This window comes from Monodelphis domestica, chromosome 3 (genome assembly GCF_027887165.1).
Source record: "Monodelphis domestica isolate mMonDom1 chromosome 3, mMonDom1.pri, whole genome shotgun sequence".
Classification (NCBI taxonomy): domain Eukaryota; kingdom Metazoa; phylum Chordata; class Mammalia; order Didelphimorphia; family Didelphidae; genus Monodelphis; species Monodelphis domestica.
Window position 1 is genome coordinate 480,769,565 of NC_077229.1, and position 16,449 is coordinate 480,786,013.

A 16,449-nucleotide genomic window follows, 5' to 3' on the forward strand; every position below is an offset into this window, starting at 1 on the left:
GTTTAATTAAAGCTCAAAAAACTTTTTAATGAAATATTTACTAAATTTGACTAAAACCTTCTAAGATATATCATTACCTTTCAGTGACCAAAAGAGCTCAGGACTGAATAATTCCTACTCTTTATCTTCTACCAAAACTTGTAGCCTATCTTTTTTTTTCCATCTCTTAGTCACATCCCTTTACTCCATCTTATTCGAGATAATAGATTCCTTTCTACCATACTGGCTCTCATCTCCCATCTTTGCCTTCTTTCCAGAGATCCCTTTCCTTTCCTACTCTAGCTGCATTTTCTCAGTCTCTATCCTGCTGATATTTCATTAGTGAGGAGTAACCATCACTAGTGACATGAATCCTTCTCAGGAGAAACCAAGAGAGCTTTCCTTACTTGGTGGGAATAAAAAGATATGCTAGTATAGCACTTCTTCACTGTCCATAAAAAACAAAACAAAACAAACAAACAAAAAAAAAACCAACAGAAATTAGAACAGCTAAAATGAAACTGACTTGAAAGGATAGACATGGTTTGTTTTTGAACCACTAACTAAAATGAAATTATACTTTTAAAGAAACAATGTTCTCCTTCCTTTTCCATGAAGGAGAAATCTTTGCAAGAGGAAAGTTATTTGTATAGGATGTGGATGTTCTGTGCAGGGGTTTTGAGAGAGCCTGTATTGAGTGTGGAGGTAGGCAGGGCTCCTGGGATTAGGAAGGCCATAATGATGCTGCCTCAGTCTTCCACAGCTGAAAGAACTTTCTGAAACTAAAAGAAGAAGTGTATCTGGGAAGACTGGTTGTGGCTTATTTTTCCATTCAGATTTTTCCATTCAGAAGAACAGATGGTAATTTTTGCCTGTTTGTCCTCCCTTCTCTTTCCCTCATCTGGAAAGTATATGTTAAGTTCAAGGTCCATCTATTCTTTAAAGTTTATTTATTTTTCTATTCTATTAGTATTAAAAGCTGATGCAAATGTGATAGACAATAGTAATTACTGATTTTTATGTATTTTATTATTAGGAACAGGATGTGAGAGACAGAAACAGACTTGGGCATTACACATAGAAAACAGATTCATGGTCTGAAGTTGCTAGGATCTTTCTTTCTGAAGTTTCTGGAATAAAATGAAAAAGATTTATTGATTTACACTTAACTTCACAAAAAGGGGAAGCAATATGATTCTATTCTCCTCCTAGAAATAGTGAGCCGAGTTGTAGTTTCTGTCTGGTGAAGGGATTTGGGCTTTCTCCATTTTCTAGACTAGAAAGAAAGTTAATGAATGAGAGAAGGGAAGCACCTGGAAAATATTAGTGATATCTGAATTCTAAAAGTGGGAGATAAAAGGAAAGGGAATAAGAAGCCTTCCTCCTTTAAGCAGGGAAGTAGAATCTTTTCATTTCACATAGATACAAGCAGTTGGAGACACACCTACATGAACAATGAAAGTGTTTGTAGTATCCCAAGCTGGAACTATGAATTTATTTGATCAACAAGAACTACAAAAAATGGAAAAATACATAGTACCATATTTCAGGTATATCATTAAATTACAACAGAGTTTTTTAAATTGGCCAGAAATATAATCACCTTTGATTGCCCTGTTGTTTTTTTTTTTATGGAAAATGCATTCTTATTCCCAAATAATCGATTTTCATATGATCTTTTTTAGAACACAACTATCCTTGAGTTGGGGTGCAATATGCTTTAGAAATAGAGTTAATTTTTTCTAGTGTTCTTCACTTAGCAGCAACTGAATTATAGTTAACTATAAATAAATGCATTGGGCATTTTTTATATACAAAGGGAACTTCGTATATAAAGTGCCAGCCACTAGGCACATGTTGTTTGAAATCAAGAAGCTCATGTAAAAAGAAATAGGGAGACATGTAGATAAAGTTTTATGATAAAGAGTAAAATACAATAGGGGCTGCTAATGAAAAATTAATGAAAAGAAGGATATTGACCAATTATGCCAATGAGAAGGCAATTAAAGAAGTTAAGTTTATGTCTTGAAGTAACTTTAGGCAATGGATTATATATATTGTACTCAAAAGCAGAAGAATAGAGGTCCAAATTAATAGCTTATTCACATTTGATTGGTTAATTCAATCAACCAACACTCAACCTAAATGAAATAAATCAGAGGTATGATCTATATGAATGAGGCCATTGAATTAATTTCTCAAAGATATTTGAGTGATAATTGTTTGGACTGACTGAAGGAACTTGGTCTCTCCCTGTGGGTTTTTGAATAAAACCAGGAAATTAGTTCAAAATTAGGCATTTGAATTGTCTAACAGTTTTGGGAGGGTAAGGAGAGCACTTCAGTTTCCATCCCACACACTTTGACCAAAGGAAGATTATTTGGGCTTTGGAAAGCCAGAAGACTGAAAATTGTGTCTCTAATACAACTGTGAGCTCCCTGAGAGCTGGGACTGTTCTGCTGTAGTTGTTTTGTTTTTTCCTTCCAAAATTTAGCCCACTGCTTAGCCTATAATAAGTGCCTATAATAAATACTTGTTGACTGACCTACAGAAAAGGAAAATACCTCTAATAGAAAGTCTAGTCTCATCTAGAACAGGTCATGCCAGGTTAACCTTATGCCCAGAATATTTTATGCCGAGAGATCAGTAGAATGCTTTACATATAGTTACAGATAAAACATAAGAACATTTGGGAGGGTAACATTCCCTCAACATTCTTGAGGGAAATGAGAAAGGGATGTAGGCTACAGGACATAGTGATAGTACAACTAGGTGGACTGTTTGAATAGCTAGACCCAAAAGGTATTCACTAACAGTTTGATGAAAAATTTTGAAGATTGTTATAGTTCTTTGCTTTGTTCTGTGCATGTCAACATTTTTATCAATTACTTTGATAAAATCATAGAGGACACAGTTATAAACTGCACATTAGATAAAACTGGGAAGGATAACTAACGAATTAGATAAGATTTTCTAGCACCTAGTATAGTGCATGGCAGTGGGTACTTAAGACAGACATTATTTCAGGGTTTTGGTATTGGGGAAAAAAAGGAGAAGGGCATAGTGGAGACAACATAAATTCAACAATTGCTAGAATAGAACAAATCAAAAGAAATGGGAGCAAGGACAAGGGATTAAAAAATGGAGGCCAGTACTTTATGGACTAGGAAACCATGTGACTAAGGTGATGAATAGGATAAAGAGCATATCGAAAGGCTGAAGAAGTAGGAAAGAAATAGAAAGTTAGGAGTCTGTGAGTTCAGGATCTCAGATGGAATATCTTTAAGGGTTGGGATATGGCTACCCTTGGGGTGGCTCAACCAGTTAGACATGTGGTATGGGGGACAGAGTACTAACTTGAGATAGAAAAAATAGGCTCAATTCCCACCTCTGACATTTGTTACCTGTCTAAACTTGGGCAAATAACATTCCTGGGCTGCAGCTTTCTGTTCTGTAAAAGGAGAAAGTAGGACAAAATAGACTCTTAGTGGAGGGTTTTTTTTTTTTCAGCTAGAAGTGGGCAGATTTACTTCATCAACATGGAGCATGGGGGTGGAGGGAGGAAGGGCATTTGCCTGAAGTCCCTGGTTTACCTCAGGGTCTTTATCCACTGAATTCTGAGCTGAGACAAGTAAATCTTGTTTTGTAAACAGAATGAAAAGATATTATGATAATCTCAGTTCAGCAAGATTTGGTCAATACTTTATTTCTATTTTTTTTTTTGCCTCAATAAGCTTGTATCTTCATGACACAGTGATAATATCTGACTTTTCATGGGCTGAGACACTATCAGGCTGTTTTCCCAATGCAAAGGTCCCACTCAGGGAACTGCTCAGAGAGGGGAGCTCTAGGAAGGAGGGATTAGTTCCTTACTTTAAACAAAGTCCTTCTTTCACCTTGAAACTTCTTCAAATAGCACAATAATTGAGGGCATATGTAAAAAAGAATATTTTATTTGAGTAACTTGTACTGTCATTGAGACAATGCTGTTGATAGACTGATGTGGCATTTTTAGTGTAGTTGCTGCAGAAAAATTTAGTGGTAACTATATTTCTCTCCTATCTGGTCAAACCCCTAAAGTTGAAAGCAAAGTTGACAAGACATGTCTGCCAACTCTGGCTGGGGGCTTCCTGCCTTTGTTCTTGGTTTTCTTAATGTCATGTTGGAATTCTCAGTCTCCCAAGTGTAGGTCATCTTTCCTTTACAGCTTAGATAACAGATAACATTATCAGAGTTCACCCTATTTGATTTGTCAACTTGAAATCTGGGGACTTCAAGTTTGGTCAACTTTAAAGCTGGAGACCCCAAATTTATACTTGTTCCCCTGGGAGTTCCCCTCCAGGGAAGTCTCAGACTTGGCCTTTTTAGACTGAACAATAGACTTTGGGAGTGCTTGATTATCCCAGCTTAGGTGGGGCTAGCCTATCTAAGCAGATGCAATGTATTCTTTTAATTTTAAAAGTCTTCTTCATTGTATCAGAGATCCATTCCCAAGAAGACCATCCTTTTAGTATCTATTGTAATTAGGCCACTCCTTGATACCCCAGCTTCTGGCTATGGTTCTCTTCCCTAGCCTGTTTGTATCCTGTCAATGTAATTTAGACACTTCCATTTCCCTGTGGCCATGGTAATGTCAATCCATCATGCTTCCACACCCTTATTTCCCCAAGAGCTATATAAATTCCCCAATTTCTTTTTTCTTCAGTTATCATCTAGAACGGTGATAATCCCAGGCATACTGTTGTCAAAGTGCCAGACCCATCAGCTCTGTGTGCTTGAGTCTGTGTGGAAGCCTAAATATTTGAACACTATCCCTCTCCTGATTAAAGACTTGTTTTTTTCTGACTATTTAATACATTTTTATTATTATATATAATATAAATATTAATAATATTTAATTTTTTCCAGGTAACAGATTCATTTGGGCATTAAAGAGTAACAGGAGAACAAACTTGACTAGGCAGGCATTCTGCAGGCTCAGTTTCCCCAAGGGCCAAAGCTTTTTGTCTGTCAACTATAGAGTTAACATTCAAAACTGCAACTTTCTGTTAAAAGTGCATGGCAAAATGATGTGTTAGGGCTTTCCTTGTTTGTAAATAGTGTCAGGAAAAAGGAGCTGCTGCCGTTTCCAGGTTCCCAACACCTGAGTTACAGTTAAGCTTGGTTGAATGGTAGTATTTCACTGGAGCACATGAGGATGAAGAGTTAAGTTCTCTTCTTAAATTAAATGCTTGTGGAAAATAAACAAAAACAATTTTCTCCAACCCTCAGTATATCCCTACAGCAAGGCAGAATCTCAGAATACAAAAGCACCATAACTAAGTTGTAAATGCTATTAAGATCCCCCGGGATCCATTTTCACTGGACAGCCTTGCTAGAGAGTCAGTCATCCTACTGATCAGGCCTCAGCAAAGGCGGCAGTCACTTTCATAGTCAGGGGGTAAGAGTAGGAAGCACTTGCTGGTGTGGGTAAGTTCAGTCACCTTCTTCTAATCTTGAGGGCAGAGGGATATAGGAAGAAGATCAAATCATGTACTGTGAGTAAAGTAAAGGCTGAAGAAAGTAGTGGTGAATGCTTACTGCTAGAAGAGAGAATTATATATAAATATATAACATGTATATGCAAATATACATACATAAATATATATACATATATATGGACTCAGGTCCCTTCTAGATATAGAATTCTATTTTGAAGGCCAAAAAGATTTCACAAACTGAAACCCGTTCTTTATACTCAACATTGAACCCCTATGGAAAATAGATTCTGAAGAATTTATTCTGGTTAGTCTAGCATAATGGAAAGTCAAGAAGCCTTGGATTCAAAGTCCTACCTCTGTTCTATATAATGCTGTGCAAATGATTATTAACATTTTAGTGGTCCAGGCAAGCTTTGAAAGCCGAAATTGAAGAAAAATTGTCAATTTACATTGGCAGAGAAAGTTGCTTTCCATGAGTTCCCTATATGATGGAATCACATGCTAATAGAATTTTTTTTTAATGGCAATATCAAAATTTTAAGAATGTTGGGGATCTGTTTAAAATATAGCTTATTTAGAACATCACAATAATATTTCAAATGGCACTGAATAATAATCTTATGTAAAAGAATGTATGTTTTGAGAAAAGTGTAGTTTTAATGAAAATAAGAGAGGAAGTAATCTGTTCTTGATTACTTGACAAGTTATGTCGCCCCTTAGAACCTTGGTTTCTCACATGCAAAGAGACTGGTTCAACTCTTTCATTTTGTGTATGAGAAACTAAGGGATTTCTAAGGTCTCTTTTGCCTCTAAATCCTATGAGCATCTCTATGTAAGTTGCTGATGATTCATTACAAAGTGAAATAACTTCACAAGAAAAGAAGGCTGATTGGAGAAGTGTATTAAATGAACATCTCTGTGAAAGTTTTTGATATTTTTTTTGTCTGTTGGGATAAATATTCTCTACAGCAGAATTACATGTTTAAAGTATGTATTAGTGGAACAATATTTTGAATTTGAATGGCGATAGCTCATTTATGTGAATGATAAAAAATTAAACAAACATTTATTTCAGCAACAGAAAACATACAATGTGATATATGTACATACATAAAACATATGTGTATAGTTTAGGATTTGTACAGTGGGCAGAGAATTAAAATTTAAAATCATTCTAATGGTTTAAAGATAAATGCATTTTATTTAGAAATGTATAGCTTATGCAAAATGATGTTATTTAATCAATTTTAAAACTTCATTGCGCATTTCTTTAAAAAAATCTAAATACGATTTTTTTCTTCTCAGTAAGCTAATAAAACGGCTTGTTAGGATGTACATTTTCTTGCAGTGATTTACACACATTTAATAAATTATTTACTGTTAAGTATCTTATAAAATTGTTCCAGCTCAAAATTAATTAAATTTTAAAGTATCATATTTATTTTTCATTATTATTCAAATAATCGGATTCATAAATATTTTTATTTTAGAATGAAATGCTTTATTGTAGTTTTATTGCTCTATTCTTTTATGGAAAAACATAGATGTGAATCTTAATATTGGAAAAGAATATTAAGGATCATTGTTTACATCATGCAAATGTATGTATATTTACACACAAATACACATAGCATATATACATATAAATGTCCTAGTGAATCAAATTACTTGAATTTTTCATGTTAATGAGATCTCATTCAGCAGGCAAAAATATATACATTCCATTTTACTATCATAGTATAGATGTCTTATTTCCCAAGAAAATGATGATATTATATAAAATCGTATATCAACTTACCAAGGCACTCAGTGTCTAATGAACCTGACTGGAATCCTTCGTTACATTCACACTTATAGCTCCCAACAATGTTAATACAATGACCATTTTCATAGATTCCTGGCTTTGTCCACCATTCATTTTCATCTTTAGAAAAAAAATTCATGCAAAGAACAAATAAAACTGTATTATAACCCAGATGAGTAGACTTTTAATCCTGTATTGAGTTGGCAGCACTGGTAATGTGGGGGACATTACCAACTGATACAGGTAAATATTTTTTATGTTTAAAAAAAATTATTTTAAACATTCTTTTAAATTTTTGAATCCCAAATTCCCTTCCTTCCACCCTCTCTTTCTACCCACTAAGAAGGCAAGCAATATGATATCAATTAAACATGTGTAGTCATGTAAAACATTTTCAAATTAGCCCTAGTGCAAAAAAAGCAAAAAAAAAAAAGAAAATTGTACTTTAATCTACACTCAGAGATCATCAGTTCTCTCTAGAGGGTGGATAGCAGTTTTCTTCATGTATCCATCAGAATTGTCTTCGATCACTGCATTTTAACTGCATCTTTCACAGTTGATTATCATTACAATATTGCTGTTACTGTATACAGTGTTCTCCTGGTTCTGCTCATTTCACTTTGCTTCAGTTCATATAGGTCTTCCCATTTTTTTAAAACCATTTCCCTCACAATTTCTTATAGAACAATGGTATTCCATCAAAATCACATGCCACAACTTGTTATTCATTACCCAATTGATAGGCATTCCTTCAGTTTCCAACTCTTTGTCACCACAAAAAGAGTGACTAAAAATGTTTTTGTATATATTGTATATTTCCTTTTTCTCTGATCCCTTTTTTATAATACAGACAACATAGCAGTATTGCTAGGTCAAAAAGTATGGATGGTTTCATAGTCCTTTGTGAACAGTTCCAAATTGTCCTCCAGAATGGTTGGATCAGTTCTCAACTCCAGTAACAATTTATTAGTGTTATTTTTTTTATTTATTAGTGTTATTATTTTTTCTCTTCCCTTCTGGTATTTTTCATTTCTGAGGTGTGAGTTGTGAGAACACTCTTAGAGTTGTTTTAATTTGCATTTCTCTAGTCAATAGTAATCTAGAGCATTTTTTCATAGGACTATTGATATGTCTGAAACCTAAAAATAACAATCTGGTAAAACTTTAAATATTAAGCTACATTTTAAAAATCCCTATGGTCAGTTTACTGGAAATAGTTTTTATGCCTTTGGAAGCTAGAACTGGCAAAAGAAAATAAGAAAAATAACATGTACTGTGATGGTAACTACCAGTTTGTTTGTCAATTTAAGGAAAATAGATACTCCAAAAGAAAAGAATTTGGCTATAGTATAGTTTTGAAACACTTGCCAAAATATAACTTAAATATAATTTGCAAAAGGAACCAGCACCCAATGACATGGGCACTGTACCCCAGAAACCCAGGCCAACTCCCTTGCTTTGCCTCCTGGTGACTCTTAACCTAGAAACACCCAATGACCCCACCCAGGGTCCTGAGATGTTTATCCTCTTTTGTCCTCTAGATTTAAGGTGGGCAAAGAGATGAATCTTTATGCCTCCAGGCAGACCCCAGTCAGATGACCACCTCACCCCACCAAATGCCTGAGGGACTAATAATACTCTCAAAGTCACATCCACACCAGGACATAGCATCTAAAGAGTATATAAACCCCAGAACTGATGTCATCTGAGGGACAGCCTTTCCACCCATGCTGTCCCCATGAAGGAACAGCCTTTCTTTTCATGCTGTCCTCCCAAGGAACTGCTCTCCATCTTGCTATTCCACCTTGCTATCCTCCTGGCCACTCTCAACATTTCTTTCTAAATTAATAAATCTCTTTTTAATCTAAGTTTTGGAATCTTGCATGCTTGCAAAAGGTATCCTTCCCGAACCCCAAGGGTATCCTTCCCGCCCGTAACATTTTGGTGCCCAGAAGAAAGAGGGAAACCCAAGGGTAACACATCGACCCCCATAACACCCAACATTTGGGTTAGTTTAATAATAATGGCTAAAGGGGAAAAGTGAGATGTTGAAATTTTGACTATTTAACAAAATATCTATTTATTGAAAGCAAAGACAGAGTGACCCACCAATTTGCTAGGTAGACTCATATTTACTGACTACTTTCTACAGATGAGTCTTGTTTTATTGGACTAAACTCAAGTTGATCTTTTCCATTTAAAGTTATTAGAAAATGAATAGAAATATTTTTTTCCCCTTCTTACCGATGTAATCTTCCCCATCAGGTCTTTGTGTCATTCCAGTGGGGCATATACACATAAAAGTACCAATCAGATTCTTACACATCAAGCCTTTAGATTCAAAGTCATGTAAACCTTCAGGACATTCATCTAGATCTGTAAGAAACAAAATGCTTTATACAAAAGGGATCCTCATGTTCAAGGTTCAAGCACAAATATTTTAAAATAATTATTTTTTTTGCATTATTAACTAAAATGTTATTTTCCATTGTAAATGCTCCCTCCACCCCCAAATATTCAGGCTGACTTATCTGAAAAACTTCCTAATGGAATGAAATTGAGAATATTGGGTATGTTTATTTTGAACAGAATAATAACGATTAATAATAGTATCATAAAATGATTTCTTATACCACCCCACAATCTCCCACTGATCTAAATTCAAAGTAATCATGAGAACAACAGATATCCAGAAGTTTAGATTAAGATTACTTAACCAATGAAATATAGTATTGTCAATGTGGAATCTAGAAACCAATCTAGAAACCCCAAGTTTGCAGCAAGTTAAGATCTTGAGATCCCCAAGTTTGACCTTGCCAAATGAGAATTTCTCCTGGAGGGAAATTTCAATTTCACAAGTTTCAGATTAACAATAGACCTTAAAGAACTTTAGGTGGAGCTAGCAGACTCAATCAGAGTTTTGTCCTAGTAGGTCCTCCTATTGTATCAAAGTCCTTTCTCAGGGAGCCCAGGCCTTGGCTGGATCTTTTCCTTTCATGTCCATTATAAAGCATCAGCCTCTCCCTAATAATCCTGTCTAGAACTCCTCATTTCTTTGTAGCCTTTATAAAGTCAATCAACCATACTCTCCCCTATCTTCAGTTTCCCAGGAGGTATTTAAGTTCCCAATTTTCATGGTTCATCAGAACTATCATCTAGCCTGGTGCCACTCCTAGGGAAAAGGTACGCAGAGTAGCCAGAGCCTTTGACTCTGTGTGGCTTTGAGTACATGACTCTGTATGGAGGCCTAAATAGTTGTACCCTGTCCCTCTCCTGATTAAAGATTTGTTTTTCTTGACTATTTAATAATTCTGTGTTTTTTCCAAGTTAACAGTATGATACCAAATATGTATACTGCACTAGGCCAAGTTCATTTAAGAACTGGAACAGGTATAGTTCCACTATGAGCATGGTTGATATTCATAGGATATGGTTATTTTTACAAAATTAAGTGCATTCTTAAATTTTATTCATTAAATATCAGTACCTTTACACATCTTTTGATCTTCTCTTAGGGAAAAGCTAGAAGGACAAGTACATTCATAGTAACCAAAGGTGTTTATGCAGCGAAAAGCACATAACAGTGGATTCTGGGCATATTCATTGAAGTCTGAACAGAGATAAAAATGCAAATACATTTATTTGTTGGTTCTCAACATAATGGCCAATTTAATCAAATGATGGAGGACCATTAGGCACTCTTTGTTATGCAAATAATGTTGAATTTTCCCCATCAGATCACACACAGCACTATTTGTCCCTAATTGTGATCACATATTATTGCTTTGCAATTATCTCTATATGGGCACATATCCTCTTAGTCTGTAAGATCCATGAAGGACATGGATTTTGTTTTATGCAAGTTTTAACTCTTTTTTCAGTGAGTAGCCACACATATAATGCTTAATGGATGTCAATTTAAATTTGATTGAACCTAATTAAGTGATAAATTGTGCTTACCTTTGACCAAAGAAAGAAAGAAGGGGCACTAAAGCGGTTTCATACAATATGATATAATTGTGAACAGTCTGAATTTATATAGTCATAGAGAACTCAACTTAGAGTAGTTGATATACTATGGTATCATATGAAGGAGACAAGATAAAAGATATGTAGGTGAAAAAGGTAATGGTTGTGGCTATAAAAGGTCAGCACTTTCTGAGTAGAGGCTACAGGTTAACCACATGTTTAAAAATGTGGAAGAACATGAATGAGGCATCAGAATACTTTCCTACAACTTACGTGATTCTTGGTGTATCATTTATTCTCTTTAAACCCGGTGATAACAGTATCTATTGTGTCCATAAATAGTGATATTTGAGAGAGTGAGATATTGAGAGAATCTATAATAAGTAGAGAAGCTAACTCCATTGGTGATATTATCTTTTTACATGAAGGATGTATTTAATTAAATAAAGCTTGGGAAGCAGTATAATTTAGTATGCTGGTAATTCTTGTAATCAGGGAGACCTTAAGTCTTGCTTCTAATATGTATCAGCTATGTGCCAATAGGTAAATCTCTTAACTCTTCAATTACAGAAAAATTGTTGATCTCCTTCTGATCAGAATAAACAAGCAATGAATGCTCAGCAGAAAATCAGAAATAATAATGAATAAAAATATTCTAGTATTGGGAAAAAAAAGACAAGAAATTAAAAACTCACCTTCACAATTCATCATGGGACTTGACTTGAATCCATCATTACAATTGCATTCAAAACTCCCAATAACATTAATGCATGTCCCATTTCCACATGGATTCCCAATTGAACATTCATTTGTATCTGGAAGAAAACAAGAAAATTTGGAAAAGAATTATTTTTTAAAAAATACACATATTCACACCCAAGTCTCTGAGAAAGGGAATAAATGGTTCTTGGCACACACTAATATGACACCAGAGAGTATATAAGACCATTCTAAAACATATACAGTTCCAGTATGTTTCTTTAGGCAGAAGAAGGGAGTGAATCTGCCAAATGTGTTCCTTTTCCAACTTTATAATATATGTGCTTATTGTTCTATTCGAGCCATTTCTTATACATGACCTCCATAACACTTTTTACAGACTTCTCTTTCTCTTCACACTAGTTCAGACACTTAGTATTTCTCATCTGGACTACTGCAATAGTCTTCTTATAATATGCTTCCATGATTCCTCTCTCTTCTTTTTCTAAAGCAAGTTTGACATACATGCCAAAATCATCCTTTCAAAAGACATATATGACCATATCACTACCTTGTTCAATAATCTTCAATATCACTCTTTTGCTTTTAGGATAAAATATAAACTCCTAAGCTTTACATTTTAAAGTCTGCCATAAGTTGCCTCCAGCTAGATTTATTTTACAAAATTTTTTTATATATTTTTATATTCCAGTGAAAGTCATCAACTTGTGTTTCCTGAATTCTCCATTCCTTTTGTAGTCTTTGGTCTGTCTATTACCCCTGGAAGGTACCCTCTCATCTCCACTTTGTAGAAGCCTGAGTTTGTGATTGAAAGATAATCTTTAATTACCTTTATTTATCTATTCACATGTTTTATCCACTTGTTTCTCGTATTCTAATAATTTCGCTGAGGGTGGGACTTTTTGTTTCTGCCTTTGTATCCACAGTATGTAAAATAATGGACAGGTAAATTGAATTATGCAGGGGTTTTTTTTTTGGTCCAAGGGCAGAATTCAGGTAATTATCTGGTCCATTTGATTATTAACATGATTGGACTGGAGGATAAAAGAGGCAGAAAAACTTCATTTGAAAGGTGCTTGCTTGGCAGACCTCTTTCTGGAGTTGAAGAATTATTAATTTTAAATATGTATATTGTAGAAGGATGAAAGGAAAAACACCAAACATATTCCTGAAAATGAGTACATTTTTTCCTCATCTGTAAAATTAAGGGGTTTAACTGAATGATATAACAATTAGAGATATGCAAGAGTAAATTAAGCTACTTTTTCTCTTTATCATCAGTGACTTGCACAGAGTAGCTAGCTAATAAATATAAATGACTGACTATAAGGTTCTCCCTCATTAGAAATCTTTAACTAAAGGCTGAATTACCACTAATTGGAGACATTTCATGGAAAGCCTTAGGTTAGAGAAGCACTGAAAAGTTCTTATATCTCTGAAATTCTTTAATCTCTAAGGCCTCTTTTCAGCTCTAACAAGACATTCTCTGAATTTACACTTACCCACACAGTGTAGTCCAGTGTAATCAAAGTTGTAGCCCATAGGGCATTCACAGGGAAATGATCCATTTGTGTTGATACACTGAACATTTGAACAAATGCCTGGACTTTCAAGACATTCATTGACATCTGAAAAACAGAATTCCCGGCCTTCTATATGTTTTTTCAATTGACAAGTTGGGTGGACTTAAGCAAATTTTCAGATGTTAAAAGATATGAATTTAGTACTGCTATTTAGTATGGCATCACAGTTTTCTAAATAGGTGCATGTATTCTGTGAAATAACAGAGGAATATGTGATTATTAAATGAGAATTTGTGATTTTCTTGCTAAAACAAAATTAAATAATACCTTCCCGTGTATCATGAAGACCAGGGACAATTCCGTGGCCAAATGGGCATAAATCCTGGAAAGCAACTGCAGAGAAATATTGCATAAGAATTACAATTTATCCTGATCATTGAATAGCTATTTTCCATTAAAAACCTAAAAATGTGTGTTTTGTTTCTATTTTACAATCTGAAAACAATTTTTTTTACCAGTTTCCTTAGTTTAATTCCATATGTGTGTTTATTTCAAAAGCAAAAGCTAATAGCAACATATTTTGAAAGAGTGGCCTGTCTCTAGCATATATACTTAATTCTTTTCTCCTCTTCATCTTTATATTTTACATTTTTCAGTCTGATAGCTTTGGATTTGTTGCAAACTAACCTATAATTTTGCCTCTGCTATTTTCTCTATAATGCAATAGAATCTATAATATTGAAAGTATCTTCCTGTAAAATCTTTATATTGATTCAACTTCTCAAAATGTGATTTCTCATTCAACATGCTGTTTTATGATACAATACCCAGATAAAATGTCTAATGAAATTTGTAACATAATTTATTTCTTTTTTCCTACTCCATTGCTTCCCATACTCTTCCTTTTGAAGACAGGCAATTCTAACATTTATAAAGTAATCATTGAGTTGTATAACACATAAATTTACGTGAGTTATTAACTATTTTAAAGAACTTATCTATATTAAATTGTTCAATGAAACATACACACCTAGGAAATAATTTCACTTATTAGTTACCGTGGTTTCTTTCTCATTAAAAAATCATTCAGTATTTTAAAACTCATACCTTCATCATTTTTGGAACACAATTCACAAGAGTCACCCCAGCCTTCTCCTGGTATTTTATTGTAACAATACTTTGCCTTTGTGGTACAGAAAGCTTTTGGTACTGTGCACATTCCATTCTCAAAATTTTTGAAGCAGAAGCTCTGGCGAGGATCTAAGCAGTTTTTTAAAAATATAAAAAAAGGAAGATAGAAAATGTTCTAATGCAAATATCTCTGATTAGAAGAAGTAAGCCTTTTAGTTCTATTCAGTTTAGTACAGCAGTTTTAGAAGGAGATATTTAGATATCCCAAAGTAATTTTTCAATATCTTACTCCATGACAAATGGAAATCTCTATTTGTCTGCCTTCTGAAATTTTGCAGGAGAATTAAGTCTTGTGTAAATAAAACTAAGCAATTACTATTCTACCTAAGTCCTATCCTAATACCTCTTCAGTATATCAAAGTAACTTTGAATTCTTGAAGGCTAATGTAGTAGGTCATATGCTTTAGCAGGTTCTATCAAGCTAAAAATACTTAAGCATGGGCCTAATTCCATCACCCAGGTATGATATTCAGGGAGATTCATCATTAGGTTGGTGACAGAATTCCTAAACTCCCGATATGTCATAAAGAAACTGCAGTTTCTATGTACTTTTTTTCAGTCATTATCATATTCTACACTCTTACATAAATCTTACATAAATCTAGAGTTCTCCCCCTTACATAAATCTAGAAAGTAGGATGTTCTTCCATTACAAGCTGGGGCAACTCCCCCCTGGATGAACCACTCTGGTTAGTAGCCCAGAGCCCCCAACACAAAGGCCACAGGAAATGTGACACAAGGGGCATAGACACAAATCACTGTCTGAAACACAGGCCATATCACAGGATGTGCTCTGGGTCCTCCTATGAAGTTAATCACATAGAATCCTTACCATATGTGCATATGAAAAAAATATTGTTTAACTCCAGCAATAAAATTATAAAAGTGAACCAGTATAGTCATTTTATTTTCAGTAAACTGTCAAAGATGAACAAGATGGTTTTTTACCTGTGTACTAATTTATTATTTTTTCTTTCCTTTACAACATTAAAAAAAAAATTTCAGTTCTAAATTCTCTCTCCTCCTTGAGCCACCCACTTTCAAAGCAAGGAATATGATATTCACTATATATTGTTAAATCATGTAAAACATATTTCCATATCGGCCATGTTGCAAAAAATATTTTAATACTTCAAAAAGTATGCATGATCCTTTTGATGTGGATATTTTCTGAAACAGTGAAGACTGTTTTTCTTATTTTTGAGAATTCTTGCCACTGCTCTTCCATAAATCTATCCATTTTACTGGAGACTTTTCTCTAGGACTTTTTAACATCCTTTGGGTACTAGATAGTACTTGGATTGTCCATTATCCTTTTTTCTCCCATAAAAATAAAGGTTTCCTCTTCTTATGATCAAAGATTTCCTGGATGACATCTTTTAGGCTACTCCTTTCAAATAAATTGTTGGTAATATTCTGTAAATGGCTTCTACCTTCCATATCTTGTATCTCTATTGGTAAACGAAATTCTTTACAGATGAATGAAATTCTCATCACAGATTAAATAAGGGTTCCAGTAAAAATTATTAAAATGCACTATATTTATGCTTTTTTTAAATGTCATAATCATTTCCAGAAAAAATGGAACAAAATATGTCTTCCTATCCACAGTGTATACAAGCCTTTCTGTCTTACTAAACTGCCATGGACTATAAAAATGATTCACTGTGACTTTGGCTTTGCCATCCATTATTATTCCTGGCTTGATTTCTGAGTTGTTGTGGAATAAGTGTGCAAGGGACTCTACCTTGAAACATTTAGATAAGGCTATTCCCCATTTTAA

The 16,449-nt window shown here is 34.2% G+C and overlaps 1 protein-coding gene across 5 annotated transcripts in view; it reads right to left on the bottom strand.

Annotated features, from left to right (window-relative positions):
- LOC100010760 (fibrillin-2) overlaps window positions 1–16,449 on the bottom strand; it is a 170,558-nt gene that overhangs the window by 39,122 nt on the left and 114,987 nt on the right. For 4 of the 5 annotated variants that reach the window (XM_056824701.1, XM_056824700.1, XM_016431337.2 and 1 more), the window contains 7 exons: window positions 14,583–14,735; window positions 13,803–13,868; window positions 13,455–13,580; window positions 11,928–12,047; window positions 10,751–10,873; window positions 9,508–9,639; window positions 7,258–7,383 (listed from right to left, as the gene is read on the bottom strand). In XM_056824701.1, coding sequence (XP_056680679.1) covers window positions 7,258–7,383; window positions 9,508–9,639; window positions 10,751–10,873; window positions 11,928–12,047; window positions 13,455–13,580; window positions 13,803–13,868; window positions 14,583–14,735 — 846 coding nt within the window. Of the gene's footprint in view, window positions 1–2,898; window positions 3,431–7,257; window positions 7,384–9,507; window positions 9,640–10,750; window positions 10,874–11,927; window positions 12,048–13,454; window positions 13,581–13,802; window positions 13,869–14,582; window positions 14,736–16,449 lie in introns of those variants that run through there. The other variant, XM_056824704.1, reaches the window with a different exon arrangement.